At 38.1% G+C, this 17,173-nt stretch overlaps 1 protein-coding gene across 1 annotated transcript; it reads right to left on the reverse strand.

Moving 5' to 3' along the window:
- Positions 1-765: 765 nt before the first annotated feature.
- On the reverse strand, positions 766-3,917 carry LOC120566107 (G2/M phase-specific E3 ubiquitin-protein ligase-like). The gene is made up of 7 exons (XM_039812375.1): positions 3,375-3,917; positions 3,094-3,180; positions 2,652-2,911; positions 2,223-2,348; positions 1,911-2,051; positions 1,587-1,716; positions 766-1,326 (listed from the first exon to the last, which is right to left on the reverse strand). Exons 2-7 carry the CDS (start codon positions 3,134-3,136, stop codon positions 1,109-1,111), a joined length of 918 nt encoding a protein of 305 aa, XP_039668309.1. The 5' UTR covers positions 3,137-3,180; positions 3,375-3,917; the 3' UTR covers positions 766-1,108.
- Positions 3,918-17,173: the final 13,256 nt, after the last annotated feature.

Here is a 17,173-nt window from a genome sequence, read left to right on the forward strand (position 1 = left end):
ATACCGTTCTGCATCTGTAAAATATGCAACAATAATACCAATAATGAAAAAAATACTGTTTTATGTTAAGCCCTTTGATTTCCCTTGTTGCAGAAATGTGTTATATAAAAATCCTTACATTCCAGTGTTTAGAAATACAGCATAATGGTGTTTTTGACAATTTGCATTTGTTTAGACTTGTAGTCTATTGTTGTAAAACACAGAAAACAAACTATTTACAAAGATGAGCATTTATAATTTATTTTCCATGCATCATTATTTAAAAACGCAATTTTCCAATTTTGCGGTTGTGGAATGTTAATAGCAAGAGACTAAAGGAAAAAAACATGAGCATAGTTATGTATGGAACTTTGTTTGATTTTGATTTAACATCACACTGCATTATTTTTTTAAATGAATTACTTTTTTGAAAAAAATATTTTTAGACCGAACATATTATATTCAGAAGATGATCCTCATATCCATCACCGTGTTTACAGATTGTAGCCATCCTAACCTTTGTAGCCTACTGAGCATTTGTGCTCAAGGCAAATTAATCTTTGGATATATATGTACAGAGAGAGCGAGAAAACATGCTTTAAACATTGCCCTATGTGGAAGGTTGGTGATATGACTTATATTGACAATTACCCAATGAACCAAGTATAAAAAAATGTGAGGCCCAAGAGCAGTTTGAGGTGTATATTGCATTTAATTATGCCTTTCTTGCACACAACTTGTGAAAAAAAACAATTTTATAAAATATCAATGTCATCAATGTGTCCTTTGTTCAAAGGACTGGCCATTGTAAAGGGTTACCAGTCCAATTTGTCAATAACTTTACATGAAACTCCTTATTTATGAAAAATGTGGTAGGAATACAAATTCTGTATAATTACAACAAAACATCTCTGGAACTCATTCAGCTAAATTGTTAGTATAATTAGTGGCAAACTATCTCCAGAAAAGTACAGTAGTTACTTGAATATACAAATTATAAAGTCACTGGCTTGAATAAGAATTAAAATAATATGTCAGAAACTAAATAGTGCATATATAAATAGGAATTTCTTCTGGAACGTCAGAACTTACAAAGGGACTGAGTGCACGACATTAATGACATTAGCACCTAAACAATCCCAAAACCACAACTGACAGAACTCATGGCCATCATCAAGTCCTGGTGGAACATCTTGTATGCCTGGTAGTGGCTGGGGAGCCTCAATTTGAGGAAGCAGGTGAGAGCCACTAGGTAAGTAGAGGTTACAACCTCAACGAGGAGGTTTCTTGTCAGCAGCTCCCACCCAACCCAGAACCTTATGAGGTCATGCAGCACTTCCTGTGATGCTATGGAAGAGAACATTTTATGTATGTCATACCTCAAATGCATTTGATTGAAACATGGAACTTGAGCCAGTATAACTTGACAAAATATAACATACACTGTGCATAGATTTATATCTATACCCAAATTGTGTCGTTAATTTCACTACACCCTTTTTTTGTCCATTTTTAACCCAGCGTGTGTCCTACCACACAAAAAACTAGGTGCAAATATAGATGAGGGATGCACTACATAGAGGAAGAAAAAATAAGGCAAGTGTTACCTTCCTCTATGAATTTCCTCAAAAATCCAGTGATGAGACTGACTTTCTCCAATGGAACTTTGTCTTCATTGTCCTCCTCCTCGTCGCTGTCAAATTTGGGTTGTGGCCAGTGGATGCTCTGGATCACGTCCTAGAAGGGATCAAATGCAAGTATTTTTCATTCTTTAGACTAAAACTCTGGTTAGATGCTGCAGCACAATCTTAAAAATAGCAAAGCATTGTTTTTACACCGTCAACAGAGACAACAAACTAAATAACCTGATATTTGCAAACAAATCTCAGGAATAAGTTAAAAACATCTAGTTAAGACACAAGGCAGCTTACCTGTGGGTTAAGCTCCTCATTGGACTCCCTTGGAAAAATGATTGGGTGGACATCTGGCCTATTTGAAAGAAGCGGCCAGATTCCCGTCTCTTTAAGACTTTTGCGGATCTGTTTGATAGGCTGCCTTACACGGTGAATTACCTGCAAACAGAATTGATAGGACAAAGGTCAACATTTACACAAAGGCACAACTTTATTGGAAACACCAGAATTGCATATGCAGCATGACTTAAATAGCTGACCTCCTAAATTGTTAGACTGTTATTTAACCATTATATTGTTTCAATTAATTTAAAAAAAAGTAATGATTACGGCATGCGAAAGCAGTTCCTGGAACAGCCAGTCGTGGTTGGTGGAAGATGGCACTGGGAGATCCCAGGACAGGCAAAGATCTGTTACTCTGCTGGTCTCATTTGCAGTAAGCTCTGCATTCTTGAGCTAAAACAAGCACAGATTAATAAAAGTAGTAAAATATTTATATATCAAAAAAAAAATCTTAAAAAATAAATTTAAGAATTATATACGTTATTTTGAGAAAATACAAACAAAAAGCAAGATATACAAATAGCTTCCGTCTGAAATACATCACATGTACACAAACATCTTTGGAATTCACATGTTGCTAAGTATCCCAACAATAACCAATAAGTGAATCAATATGATGATTCCTGAGATGACAAACCCATGTAGCATTGTGGTGCATTGGTGTACGGCATGCCAACTTTTAATTACGTTACTCACAAAACCAATTGTTTCACGATGGTCGAGATCAGGACAGTCCAGCAGGGTCAGAGCAGACATTGCAGTGTCTGTGCTCCCACCAGTTAACAGCGTCACTACAGGCAAACTGAGTCCTGATACGCCAACACCACCATGCAGGACTGAATGGCCAATCATTCGACCTGCCATCTGAAAGAGGTTGCTTTCCCTAAGAACAACTGCTGCAGAGGGAACCCGGTGTTCCTTTTCACCTTCAAAAAGGCTTGTTAGAGCAGCAGAGCCTAAATAAAAAAGGAGCAAATGTATTAGACACCATGTAATGCCATTACATTAATTTAAGTCAAGCAACCGTCAAACATGCATGATCACAGCTGAACCAAAACTCAATATTTGAAAGTTTATTTAACATGTAAATAACATTCTCTCATTTGATTACATGTGCGACACTTATACACACACTAACCTAGATCAATACAGAAGCCTGTCTTCAGTTTTTGCATGGCCATTCCCAGAACATGTCAATTTACTCCGTCACCGACTGCTGCGTCTCCTTAAAAACAAAGAGGACTACAGATGAAGAGCACAAGAAACCAGATGATATGCAATACCTTAATGCAATAGAAGTTATTTCTTCCATGGATCAAGGAACATTCAATAAACCCTTATTATGTTATTTGGTTCATTAAGTGAAAATTCATTTGATAATAATAAAAAAAAAAAAAAGTTACACTATTTGGTAAGTACCTGTCAGCCTGCACTTAAATGGACTTGCCCAGTTAACGTTATTCATTTTATAGAATGAAATCAGAGAGCTGTCCTGTTCTTCGTCTGAATCGAACATGTCAAGTGAGAGAAATAGGCGTGGACGTTCACAGTTGCGGTCCAGGACTTCTTCTCTGAACAATTGGCATGCCTTCCGAGGATCTACTTCGTTGGCCCATGCTGAAAATGGAATTTGAAAAAAAGTGGTTGGTGCAAAGGAACTTCCAAATAGTTGTATCAGTTGCCATTCCAGAGTCAAACTGAATTTGTTTTTTGAAGCCCAGCATTTTAAATCAACTAGTACAGTGCCAGTTCAAAATGTGCTGGTCTGGGAACAGCATGGCTTATGGTATTGCTTATTGTAGTTTTAGTGAGTGTGTATGTGTGTGTGCTTGAGGGAGACAGAACAGGGGCTTTTTTTATTTCTTGATTTATAATTACTGTATTAAGGGTAGGTACTTGAAATAAATGTTCCTTTTTATATGACTGGATCAAACATCTTATGGCAACATTTTCTTAAGGATCTTAGTTTAGTGACAGTGTTTGTGGGTTGTCACTAAACCATTTACAGCCAAAAGGTTTTCCAGTTTTAAATTACACAACAGCAGTAATATTTCTGAATAAATAACCTGCTGAAAAAGACTGTGCACTTTAAAAACTCCAACTTAATATTGTTGACATGAACAAGTATTTTAAGTGTTTAAGAATTGAAAATGTAAATTATTAATATTTGACTAAAAAATGTAAGTCGCTCCAGCAAAAGTTCAAATTTGTATGATTCAACGGCATTTAGTAAGTCATTACAAAATACATAATTCAGTTGGGATGCACAACTTATATTTAGATGTCCACAACAAGTGGAGAAAGTTCTGATAACTCATATGTCTTTGTTGTGAAATGCGGGAAAGCCAACTTTCCGAGTTGAAGATAGTCACTTGAAGTCATCAGATCCCCGCACTGGCTGTTGCAGCGGAGCTGCATGAAACCTGGAGCCCACACTACAATTGGTCCGCACAGGCAAGTTTGAACCTTTTTTTCACTTAAAATATAAATTGTGTAATTGTATAATTGTGTGATACATTAGTGGATAAGGTAGGCAGTGTTACTTTATTGACAACAGTTTGGCCCAAAGCTAACGTTAGCCGCTAGCTTCTGCTTAGCTAGCAGCAAGGTTACCGTTAACTAAGACTAACGTTAGCTGATAAATGCGGTAGCTACTTTTCTAAGCAGGTAGCTAGCTAACTTGGCTAAGGTTACCGTTTAAACTTCGAAAAGCTTTTCAGACCGGTAGCGTTAGCTAAGTTAAAATACTTGTGTGATTCTAGCTACTATTTCGTAATTGCGGGAACGTTAGCTAGCTAGTAACGTTATACATTTCTAACAGGGTCGGCTTTCGGTTGCTTAAACCTAAACAACCTAGCTAGCTCGCTAGTACCAACAGTTAAGCTATTAGTTGGGTTCAATTCAAGTCAGTGTTGTGAATAGTGTTTTAAAGTAACTTTAGTACTAACGTGAGTTAGCGTTAGTATAAGTATAATGTCTAAATAATAGGTAAGAAGAATAGATTGCGCTAGCTAAATCATGCTGCCTCAACACAGACTTCCACCTGCATCTCTCGGTCTTCTGATTCTGGAGAGAAGCAAGGAGGTTTTATAAGACAGATGGCAAAGTTAGGACGGTTACACACTGCCTGCGTGGCGTGAGCGTGGCGTTTCTGTTGCGTGTCAGCTGCGTGGATTTTTCTGTCTTTACACACCAGAAATGCTGCTGCTAGCCTTGTCTGTACACATGTACTGTATGTTTCTCATTGATAAAATGAAATACTGTGTTAAACATAAATATCTACAGATCTGATTACAGAAAAGACAACGTCGGCAGTATTGACGGCAAAATAGGCTCCAGAATATTTCCTTCTGTATTGACAGGTGCAATATTAGAAAATCTCGAGGCCTTCAAACATCAACAGGTCATTTATTAATATGTATTCGTGTCTGAACGACATATAAACATATTTTTATATTCTATTTTGCCTGGAAATGCTTCCAACACGCGCATGTCGCGCTGAAAAATAGTCGTTGGTTCTATTTCTAGCATGCATGCGTTTTCGGTGTGGCCGGCGGGCGCCTCGAGACGTGCGTGCGGAGGTGTGTAAGCTCTAACCTGGTAACATGGGAGCACAAATAAAAACGGAGACGCCACGCAGCTGACACACTCGCCAGCCTTCGAGATTGAGCGGGGTCTAATAATGAATGTTATTGCGCTTGACTGACGCGGGGCTCAACTCCTAAAATATGTGTATGTGTATGGATCAACTGATCTGTTGCACCACAATTAATCAATGTTTTAAACTGATTAAGAACCTGATTAAGAATTGTTTCTCCTATGTTTTGCTTATTACCAATATATTGTAACCTTTGTCTTTCAGATTGAGTTGAATGCAATGCAAATCCTGCAAATTCACCAACCTCAAAGAAGCTGTTCTCCTGAAGCACTAGGCCTACTGTCTGTATCACAGAGGCAGGCAGAGTTCTATCGGATCACCAACAAGAACCTACTAGACAACTTTAGAGCAGCCATTAATCTGCACACTCCAGGACTGCTTAGACTCTATCGGGCTAGGAGGCCAGCTATTCCGTCTGAGATGGATCAACTCCTTAAGGGACTGGATGAAGAGGTGATTAATTTAGTAATCTCAGTATTTTGGAAAATGTTGACAGTTGTATTGCAAGAAATCATGGGATTTTTTTACTGCAAGATATATAAAGCTAAAATAATAAATACAAAGTTTCCAATTTAAGGTGTTTATCATAGTATCAAACATTAGAATTAACCCATTATACACTACCTAACGTACAGAAAAAGTAGCGACTAGGTGCTGAACAAAGTGGCACATGTAGCAGTTAAAAAGCATTATATATTGTAAGTTTTGAGTTACCCTTAGATTTGCATTCTACTAAAATTTGCTCGATGTGGAAGAAAACAGCGGTTTACCAATACTTACCAATACAGTTAATTGTGTGATTCAGTTTTAGTCCTCTGCCTTAGTAAATAAAAAAAGGCAGCTGTCACAGAAGTTGCTCAATTGTTAACTGGCCAGTCCCTTTGCGTATATCTTTGGCTTTTCTGCTTGTTACTTAGATTTTTTTTTAATGTTTTTCATCCATCTTTTTGTGTTTCAGACCAATGACATCACAGCACACAGACAGGCTGCAGCCTTGAAGGGCCTTCCTTTGTATATCTGTGAAAGTCACGAGAAGCTGTACAGGAGTTGTCTGGTGAGTGGTTATTAGCAACTCCTGTTTATGTTGTACTTGACTAGGATTGTTACCGAACAGTTAACACTGCCCATTTTTCCATTCCAGTTTATCTATCCACTGTTGTCCTTGCCCATTTTTATCTAAATGCATGAAGTGTCTCAAATAGATGTACTTTGCTGTTAATATTCTTTATTCAAGCTGCAATATTGAGAAATTTGGTTTGGTGCTCTTTAGTGCCATCTAAAAGCCCCAAAATTGCAACTGCAGTGAAACGTATAGTTATGAAACGGATAAGAAACTCAGTCAGAAATCTGTCATCAAATCCATGTTTACTCATTAATTAATCTAGATACCTAATTTTGGAAACCCTAACCCTTAAATTCATATATAGCCGATATATAATAAAGCTTCTAATATAACGTATTCATACTAAACTTATGCTCTTTTGAAGGTATTAACGCAGCTCTCTCCTGTCAGATACACGGCACAGGGAGGTCTTATTTTCTGTCAATTCTAAAGGGACCGTTTTATTAGTTATTATAATTTGGTGATTAACAACCAAGTCTCTTCCTATTCCATGAATTGTATGACAATTTTTTCTCGTTGTCTCTGCAATTTAAGATTTACATTAGCGTCTTTGTACGGTCTTTCTTTTCTTTTCTTTGCCCTCTTTGTTTGTTTATTTCCGGTACCGGCAGCCGCCTGATAGGTCATCAGCATGACCAATTGCTGAACCCAGATTGTCTTTGTCAGAAAGCTGAACGTTTAGTAAGCAGCAAAACGATCCGTTGAGGCAGATAGCCGCAGTAGTGCCGTTTTTTTTAATTCTCTTACAATATATAATTAAACTGTACATTTTCATTTTCAAATCTGTTGTTTTTTTAACAATTTGAATATATATTCAAATTTAGAATATTCTTTGACAGCCCTACTAGATACACGCTTATAATCAGGGGAAGAAGTAAAAGTACTAATACAACATGTACAAATACTCTAAAGATTGTAAAATGTCTGTCAGTTTGATTTACTAATCATATATTTGTCTTTCCTGTCTGACATCACAAGGATACTGACCCAGAAGAGGAGCAGACAAAGCCTCATTGTGGGGATACTTACTATGGAGGATGATCAAAGTACGGCTCCGGCAAGTTGCAAATGTAGCTGTGGTTCTAGAAGAAGACATCGTCTTACAAGACCTCCCTGACCTGCTAATGGCCTTTGTTTTGCTCTTTGGGCTGATATGCCTCAAACATTTAGTTTCCCAAGGAACTGAGGTACACCTTCGAAACATTTCAGAAGTTGTTAACTAATCTAACCTTGCTGTCCTTACTAAGTATTTAAGTAAAAAAATTAGAATATGTTAACTGACATCCACAACTACTACTGTTCAGTACACTGTAAAAATGAAAATGTTGTGAAAACTCAAAATTTCAAGGCAACTTACTGCACTAGATTTTTGAGTTTTGAGGCCAACTCAAACTCCTACGTTTTGAAAATAGTTCAGCCAACTAATAATGTTTTGTTCAAATAATTTATCTTTCATAGATATAAAAACTTAAAATCTTAAGTTTCACATACTAAATAATTCAAAAAACAGTCATGTCAACTAATTATCTTTTGTTCAGATAATTAACTTTTGTGTGTAAAAACTAAGTTTCGACTTCTAAAAAAGCCCCCGTGCAAAATAGGGGCCCATCTAAAGCTGCTGATCTTGCATCACTTGACATAAAAGGGCCACTAGTGAAGTGACGCGCCGCAGAATACTGGCTGAAGGAAGCCTATTACTGCTCAAAGTCTAACACTGCAAAACTCCAGCTCTTCTTATCAAACGTAACAGTCACTTACCTCATGGTTACAAATGTAAACCAGCACAACAATGACAATTACCAGGCAACAAAACATTACATTCTAAGCAGACACGTTTAATAAACGAAATTCATAAAGTTACATTTGTATTTCGAACAAACTGCAAACTTTTCAGCAAAGTTTGACACAACCATTTACTGCCTTGCATCATGGGAATTGACCAGCCAATGAACCACCTGACTGCAGTACGCAAATCGGAGTTCAAGGCATAGAGCAGGCCAGGTAGTAGGCAACTGAAAACCCTGCAGAACTGCCCAGGAAACCCTGTTTTAGCGTGGAGCATGAAAAGAGTAATTGACCTGGCCTCAATTTGAGTCTAACTACAATTTCAAAGTGGCGCCACCATACATTTTGAAGTGAGACCAACTTATCACAATAAACTTAATACAGTGAGTTGAAGTAACTACTTTAACAAAGTTTATAATGCAATTATGTGTTTTTTGTTCTGTTTAATTGAAAATCAAAGTAAGATGAGCAATTTCAAGTTCTCGTTTTTACAGTGTAGGGGTGCACGATTCAGAAAATGTCACAATTCAATATCGATTTTCATAGGGCTGTGTTCGATTGAAGAAATTCTTAGTCAACTAACACTCATTCAACTGTATCGACTAATAGATTAGTTGATTTAATCGACAGATCTGTAAATCTGAGTTTCTCCGCAAAGAGTCATGCAAAAGGATGCATATATTGAATAAGATAATGCCTCCTTTGCATATTTAAACACATTTCAGAAAACGTGTAATACAACAAATAACTGCCTTAATGAAAGTTATTAAAGTAGATTTCACGGTGATATCTATTAGGTAAAATGTCAACCCTTAATTCGTGTGTTTACCAGAGATGTGCTCGTACGTTTCTTGGAAATAAGTCATTCAGCATGAAAAAAGCATCAAACATGACTAATCGACTAAAGAAATCTAAGTTGACTAAGACCAAAACGACCGATTAGTCGACTAAGAGGGAGCAGCCCTAGATTTTCGATTTAAAAAACGTTAGAGCTTGAATCGCGATTCAAATGTGAATCGATTTTTTTGCACACCTACTGTCCAGGCAACACTGTTTATTAAAGGAATAGTTTAGCATTTTTTTAAGTGGGGTTCTTTGAGGTACCTATGCATAGTTATGGAGATGGCGATGAGTGCAGACACTATAAGGAGATGGGGGAGATGTCACTGTAGCAGAAGTCATCCTTGTACTGTGGGGGTGAGTAGAAAAAATGCCTTTTTACCACATAGGAAATGCTTACCTAAAATAATAAATAAATGTCTGTTCAAATGTACACAAAATGTTGTCTCTGCTTTAGTTTGCCGCCAGACAGACATTTATTTTTGCACTTTTTTTGTAGTGTAGTTTGGGCCATGTATTTCTGCACCAACTCCCCTGCTCTGATTTGGCGTGTTGAGTGATTCGCTGCACTCCACCAGCATGAGTTGGCATAGTAATATAGGGCTAAGGGACATCTCCCCCAAACTCCTTATAGTGAATGCACTAATCACCATCTCCATAAGGGAAAAGACTAACTATGCAAAGGTAGCTCATACAACCGCACTTCAAATATGCTGAGCTATGCTTTTAACTGTATAACTGTTTAACTTACTAACAAACATTGCTCTATCTGTACACTTTTTAAGTTTTTGTCTCCTTTTCTACCCATTTCTTATATTCAGTTGTTCTTTAAGTAACCTGCACTTTATTAGTTATATATAATACTATACTGTTATTTACTTGTGTAAGGATTTCATTGTGTGAAATTGTTGATACACCGACAGTATTTTAATACATATAGCATTTGCTGCAACATTTTACAAGTTAGAAAAGTACAACTGTTTGGCCTGATTGGGTCAGTTACGGGTCTCCGCTGCTCTCAGTTGCTTGTATGAAGCATTTGATACATGTTAAACATGTTGAATAAAAAAAAGCTTTGAATCAAGACATTGTATATGATTATTTGTATGTGCAAATTATTTGTATAAGTGGGTATTATGGTTATATTGAAATTGCCCTAACTTGGGTTTTAAAGTTGTTACAAAGCACAATCATGAGTTACTGAAACTTGGAAGTTGAGTTGAGATAAGAAAGGTTTTAGAGTCATCACAATGTATTGTTATGAGTCACTGTGACTTTGAGTTTAGTTAAGATAAGTAAGGTTTTGAAGTTTTCCCAATTCGGAATTATAAGCTACTGCAATTTTGAGTTAGGTTGAGATAAGTAAGGATTTAAAGTTCCCTTAATTCATTGTTGTGAGTTACCGCAACTTGGAGTTAAGTTACGCAAATTTAAAATTGACAGTTGGACCAACTCAAAAGCAAAACTTAAAAAGTTAAGTTTTTTTTTCCCCAACTTAAAATTTTGCTGAAGTTTGTTGCCTTTAAAATTGTAAGTTGTGTCAACTTTTTATTTTTTACGGTGTGACAATCTTGGAACAGAAGGTCCTGCTGAAGGTCCTGCTGAAGATTCTGGCCATTCCTCTCTCCTTGGACTAGCTACTTCACTGTGGAGATCAATGTAAATTTTCAGTACAGACAAAAACAACAACTTATTAGCAAGAATGAGAAACAGAGGCATGTCATGAGTGGTGATTATTTTTCACCTATTTCTTCCTGCATATAGGCTCCATCATACAAAGTAATATAAAATTAGAACCCTAACTGTACGTACACACCGCCGCCGACTTGAGCTGCAAAGAAGCTCTGGCCGCCCTGTCGAGGACGCTTGTCAAATAGTACGGGGAAGCTTATTGACGCTTTGGCCGCTCTGACGTAGCAGCATTCTTCGATCATGTTCAACACACGATTGAAGAAAAAGCACAAGCTGCCACAGCACGGCCAACACACTGACACTAGAAACCTTTTATAAATTGCATATATAATGACAGAATTTCTATTGTTTGTTGGTCGCGGCGGTGTCTGTTAGCAGTTAGCTTGCTTGTTAGCCGCTGAACCGCAGCAGAATGCAGGCAGAGCGAGCAGCCGTCAGCTGTTGATCCGTGCAGGACTTCACCGTGAGCGGACTGTTTAGAGACCATGTGACCGGCAGGTAACGTTAACTGGTCCCTATACGCAAACAATGTCATATCATAAATGATAGGGGAACCCAGCAACGGCGATTATGAGATTTTCTTCCATTTTCATGGAACTAATGTCTTGGTAGGAACAAAAGTTTACATCGTATGTTTCTCTGAGATCAGCCAGCGCGAAGGACGTCTATATTCCGATTGGTTGCTGCTGTTTGCCGCTGAACCGCATCATAGCTCATAACCATAAAGTTGACCAAAGTTCAACTTTCTGATTGACGCTCAAAACGCAACGCCGACAGATTTGACGCTCCGTGCAGCTGCGAGAAGCCAGCTTCCATTGAAAATGAATGACTTCCGGTATCTTTAGAAGCTCAAGTCGGCGGCGGTGTGTACGTACGGTAAAATTATTTAGCTATGCTATGATTTTTTGGGGGGGCATTTTAGGCTTTTATTTTGACAGGACAGCTGAAGACATGAAAGGGGAGAGAGAGGGGGAATGACATGCAGCAAAGGGCCGCAGGTCGGAGTCGAACCCTGGGCCCGCTGCGTCGAGGAGCAAACCTCTATATATGGGAGCCCACTCTTCAAACTAAGCTATCCGGGTGCCCAGCTATGCTTTGATTTTGGCTGCGGTTATAGAGGTGCAGCACATGCTCTGATGTAGATGTTGCGCATTGGTGTACAATGTATGACACATGTTACAGATATAATACTGTGTCAAGGTGGTCAGTAATCGCCCAGACCACGAGACATTAGTATTACAAGCCCACAGGAAACAATAAAAGCTTGCCATCTACTTAGTCACCACTATAAACAGAGTTACAAAAGTTGAAAAGAGTTTTTTTTCTTACCCATTAAAGCAAAAACTGGCATGTTCTGGTAGAAAGTCTACCAAGAATTTCTTCTGGCAGATTGGACAAGTCTGTGAGAAAACAGCAGCAAAATATGAGTTTATTAAAGAAATGTAAATATATGCCAAACATTGTCATGTTGCTTGCAATTTTCAATTTCCTTCTGTCATGTTCAATTCACCTACAATATTAACACCTGGCGATCTTCCTTTGAATCTCACTTTGTAACCATAACTAAAAGAGGACTGAAATGTAAATAACCCAAAATAACAAAAGTGAGTGCTTAAAGGTCCCATGGCATGAAAATTTCACTTTATGAGGTTTTTTAACATTAATATGTGTTCCCCCAGCCTGTCTATGGTCCCCCAGTGGCTAGAAATGGTGATAGGTGTAAACCGAGCACTGGGTATCCTGCTCTGCCTTTGAGAAAATGAAAGCTCAGATGAGCCGTTTTGGAATCTGCTTGTTATGAGGTCATAACAAGCAAGGTTACCCCTTTCTCTGCTTTGCCCGCCCAGAGAATTTGGCCAACCCATGAGAGAGAGACATCATGGCTTTCAAACGAGAAAAGTGGCAGTTGGTCAAGGCCACACCCCCACCATCCACCTTGCCACTCCCACTCTCCTCCTCAATAGCTTCAGACACAGAAATGGCACATACTAAGGAAAGCTCATTGTAGGACTGGCTCTAGTGGCTGTAATTCTGCACCAAAGCTGAATTTCGGGAAAGAGACTTCAGATACAGTATTAGGGGACCACTAAGGTCTATATAAAAGCATCCAAAGAGCACCATGTCATGGGACCTTTAAATACCACCCATTTTAAAGTATAGCAGTGACTGATGAAAATGTGTTGATCGGATGTGTGTGTTAGTGATCTGAAAAGGGAGGAAGATAGAGGGGGTTACAAGGCAGGCCCACTTGTGTGGGTAGCCTACATGTAAATATTGATACATAGGAGGTAATTCAAATAATCTTTATCTTAAAGAAACTCCCTTTTTTAACTTATTCATGGACTTGCAATTTTTAGTTTCAAATGTAATGTAAATATTGAAAATCACAATAAATTTGAGGCACAAAAAAAAAATCAATAGGAGCACCATCCAACTTGTCCCAATCCAAAGGCTACTCAGATTCATGTTCTTGCTCCTACACACAAACACACAGACTCGTTGAAATTGTGTGGAACATGAAATGCAAAAGCCAGGGTAAATTCCAGTGAGGGAAAACTTACACTTTCCAATACATCACACTGTTGTACATGTAGTGCCAGCATTTGCAGTGGCATACTGGCATCACACTTTTTGCAGGAGGCTCTAGGCATTTTCAAAAGTTCTGGAGCATCCAGAGGTAATGGTGTGGTAGACATCTCCTCTTGCAGTGGAACAACAAACAGGAGTTTTTTTCCATTGTTTGATGCAGCTTTCAGTAGACGAGCGGAGTAACCATCTGTATCAGTCGGGATGATTGATAGTTTACGCTGGCCACTTCCCCCTGAAATAATGAAAATGTGTTTATGCATGATCAAGTTCCAAATAAATGCAAATCCTTCAGAACTTAACTCTGGCTTTTCAAAGTCAACTGGGTCGAGTTCCTGTCTGTCCAAACTTACTGAGGCATGCTGACATTTAGTTAATTTCAGTTAATTTCAGTGATCTTAGACCACAATGACTGCATAAAGGTTTGAAGTTAACTAACTAGGCTCACGATTTGATTACGATTATCCTGTCAACAATTCAAATCGATTTGATATCCCGATGCATCACGATGCGTCACCTCTTCAATGCTATTAGATATTGATACACATGGTTTTCATCACCAAATCTAAGCAGTCAGATATACATGAACTCCCCTTTTTTATTGTATCTACTCCTAAAAAAAGACACTTCCTGAATTTAGCGGAGTCTGAACGCAACAGACAAAATGCAAAAACAAAAAGCAGCGACTGGAAAATCAAGTAACATAAGTAGGAAATTATGGTCTGTCACTGCATCGATACAGAATCGTCTAGGTCCGCATTGCGTTGCATCGATGCAATGATTAATTTCAACACCCCTATGACTAACTAGAGGTGTGAATCTTCACTGTTCTCCCGATTTGATTACGATTATCAATTTATAAGTTAAGCAAAATGAAAGAACCTGGTTGAGTTAAAGAACATTTATCCACGTTTATTACTGCGAAAGACACAAACTGCCACAGACATCATCATACCTGCAAACTCAGAAGGGCTGAAAAAGGTGACACATGAATCGTTACCTGCTGATGAGTGTAGTGTTACCGTAACTAGCGTCCCGTGCGGCAGTTCCCTCTAACATCCGTTTTCGAAGCATTAGAGAGAAGCGCAGGCATTTAGTGGCATCTAAATAAGGCACCGAAATCCGAGTTGCTATTCGGTCCGGTAGATAATAGTCGTTAAGGCACCAGTGCCGTATTAGCACCGGGTCTCGCCCCCCCTCCCCCAAAAAAAATAAAAACTCTTCAGACATTTTCCCATTCAAAACGGCGATTTTCGAGCAAGTTTGCAGGTATGCATCATCATTGTATCAAGAAACAAGACGAGGCAAGCCTAGTAAAGGCGCAAACATCCTCAACATTCATATGCATCTTTTAACAATGATAAATCAAGACATACAAGTCAGTTAGTAACAATCACTATGGACCATGTTCACAGCAGACATGTCATAGTAGGAAAAGCACAGCTGAAATTGATAACCTTAACGATGGCTCAATTCCAGAATAAGCTGTTTGGCATTATGCAGAGAAGATTTGGCAAATTTTTCATGGGCGCAACCCACATACTCAGCGCTGCTGCTCATCCCACAAATGCATGTTCCTTACAAATGGGGAACCATTTGGGGAACCATTTGTAAGGGAACTAAACAGGCTTTCCAACGGTATAAGATTTATTGACAAAAAGCATTGTTACCACAGAAACATAATCTACCAAACACAAATTTCCTATTTGAGCGAAGTTCATATTGTGTATCACCATTCAACATAAAAATAGGGAGATAGGATTGTTGGTCCATATTCCCCAGTGTGTGTTTGTGTTATGAACACAAGAAAATAAGAGCCAAGTCTTAATTACAACATCTTACCTCTTGGTGGTTACGATCATCTTAAATGGAGACCTGTTTCCTTCCAAGTCCTGCTTGTGCTAAAATTAGTTCAGAGGAAGCCTTTGGACTAATTTCAGTTGGAGCAGGCAAAGTGTAGATATTAAATGTTGTGCATTTAGCTGGGGTCGGAGCAGGAGCACTAAAACGTCTTTGTCCCTTTAGTTCCCGTTTCCTGCTGAAAATGCCAGGAAATTGTCTACACAGGAAGAAAGAGTGATACAGTCAAATTAATATGTTATGTTTTATGGTGCATAATACACAATGACCCTAGAAACACTAATGTACAGTATGTGCATGGATATTCTCTTATAAAATTAAGTTTTGGAAATAGTGACAGACTGCCCTACCGCAGTTTTATCATACATGCACTCATAGCATTCTATGTTTATTTTTGTCTGCAAAACAAGAATGTATAAATTACTTTGTATTTAAACAACGTTTTACTAAACTGAACATTTGAAAACATAGATATGATCAAAAACAGTTTTTCTAACATCTCTGATACTTATTTTTGTAACAAATCAAAACAGGCTGAGTGGAGTGCAATAGGTAATATTTGTAATTGCAACATTTTACACATCACCCACACTTCAGTACCCCTATCAAAAGATATACAGCAACTATTAAATCAATATTTATAGATCGTAAATGTCCACTGCCAGTTCACCTTGTCATCTGCTCTTGCACCCTACTCTTTTGGTCTCCCTCTCTGTTTGAAGAAGGTTGGGGGGGCCTTGATGTTTCTGGTACACTTGAATTATTAGAAACTGGTACTTGGTTGGTACTTGGAGAGCCGTTTGCAATATTTTTAGCTATAATCTCCACAAGGTTTCTTGTAGCTGTCTCCACTTGCTGTTTCAAGTCCTATACACATTGAGCAAATTATGTTAAATGTGAGGTATGCTTACAGAGGTAACATGACTGCAATAATTTAAGACAACTGGGGAACTTCTTCACTTCATTGAAAGGAGATGTCAAGTCATTATGTAGCTTTCAAAAGTAAACCTTAGTCTGTTGCAATGCAAATTTAAAAACATTCCTTGCACTGAAAACAACCACAATCACTTTTGAGACAACCATGGAAGACTATATATCTCTGTCTGTGGCCCAACAGGTAAATTAGGTCTCCAACCTATTTCAGTCAAAGTGTTGACATATATAAGCATCAAATATGTATTTCAAACAATGAGATGAAAATATATTTTGTTTTTATTTGACGTCAAAGCAAGTCGGGCAATTATTGTCATTAGTCTATGGTCGGGCCATGGATGTGAAGTCCGAAGCAAAGAGTCCGAAACTAATCCAAACAGCATGCATTGGCATTTGGGCAGCAATCGCCGCTTATCGACTGACTCTTTAACGGCTTTGTATTCAGACAGAACAACTACTTTACTGGTTCCAAAGTAATGCCAGTGATCGATTCAGCAAATGGCCTGGCTCATCTCCAACGAGCCTAAATCTACGACGTTATACAATCTATGATCGTTCTTATTTTCGCTTAAATACAGCTGGCAGGCAGTTTTTGTAATATTTTTATTTAATGTTATGTAATCATATGTATTTATTCATTATTCAATCATTCATTATTAAAAGACTGACTTTTAGCTGACTGACTGAATGTAAAATCATGTTAAACGGAGAGTCGCTTTTACTTTGAAGTCAGTTAGATGC

The sequence above is a fragment of the Perca fluviatilis genome, chromosome 9, assembly GCF_010015445.1.
Source record: "Perca fluviatilis chromosome 9, GENO_Pfluv_1.0, whole genome shotgun sequence".
Classification (NCBI taxonomy): Eukaryota; Metazoa; Chordata; class Actinopteri; order Perciformes; family Percidae; genus Perca; species Perca fluviatilis.

Excerpts from the sequence above, each read along its gene's own strand:
- LOC120566107 (XM_039812375.1), bottom strand. The coding sequence starts at position 3,136 with ATGGCCATGCAAAAACTGAAGACAGGCTTCTGTATTGATCTAG. Across the intron at positions 2,349-2,651 it reads ATCGTGAAACAATTGGTTTT|CTCAAGAATGCAGAGCTTAC; the intron begins GTGAGTAACGTA and ends TGCTTGTTTTAG. Across the intron at positions 2,052-2,222 it reads AGGAACTGCTTTCGCATGCC|GTAATTCACCGTGTAAGGCA; the intron begins GTAATCATTACT and ends TTCTGTTTGCAG.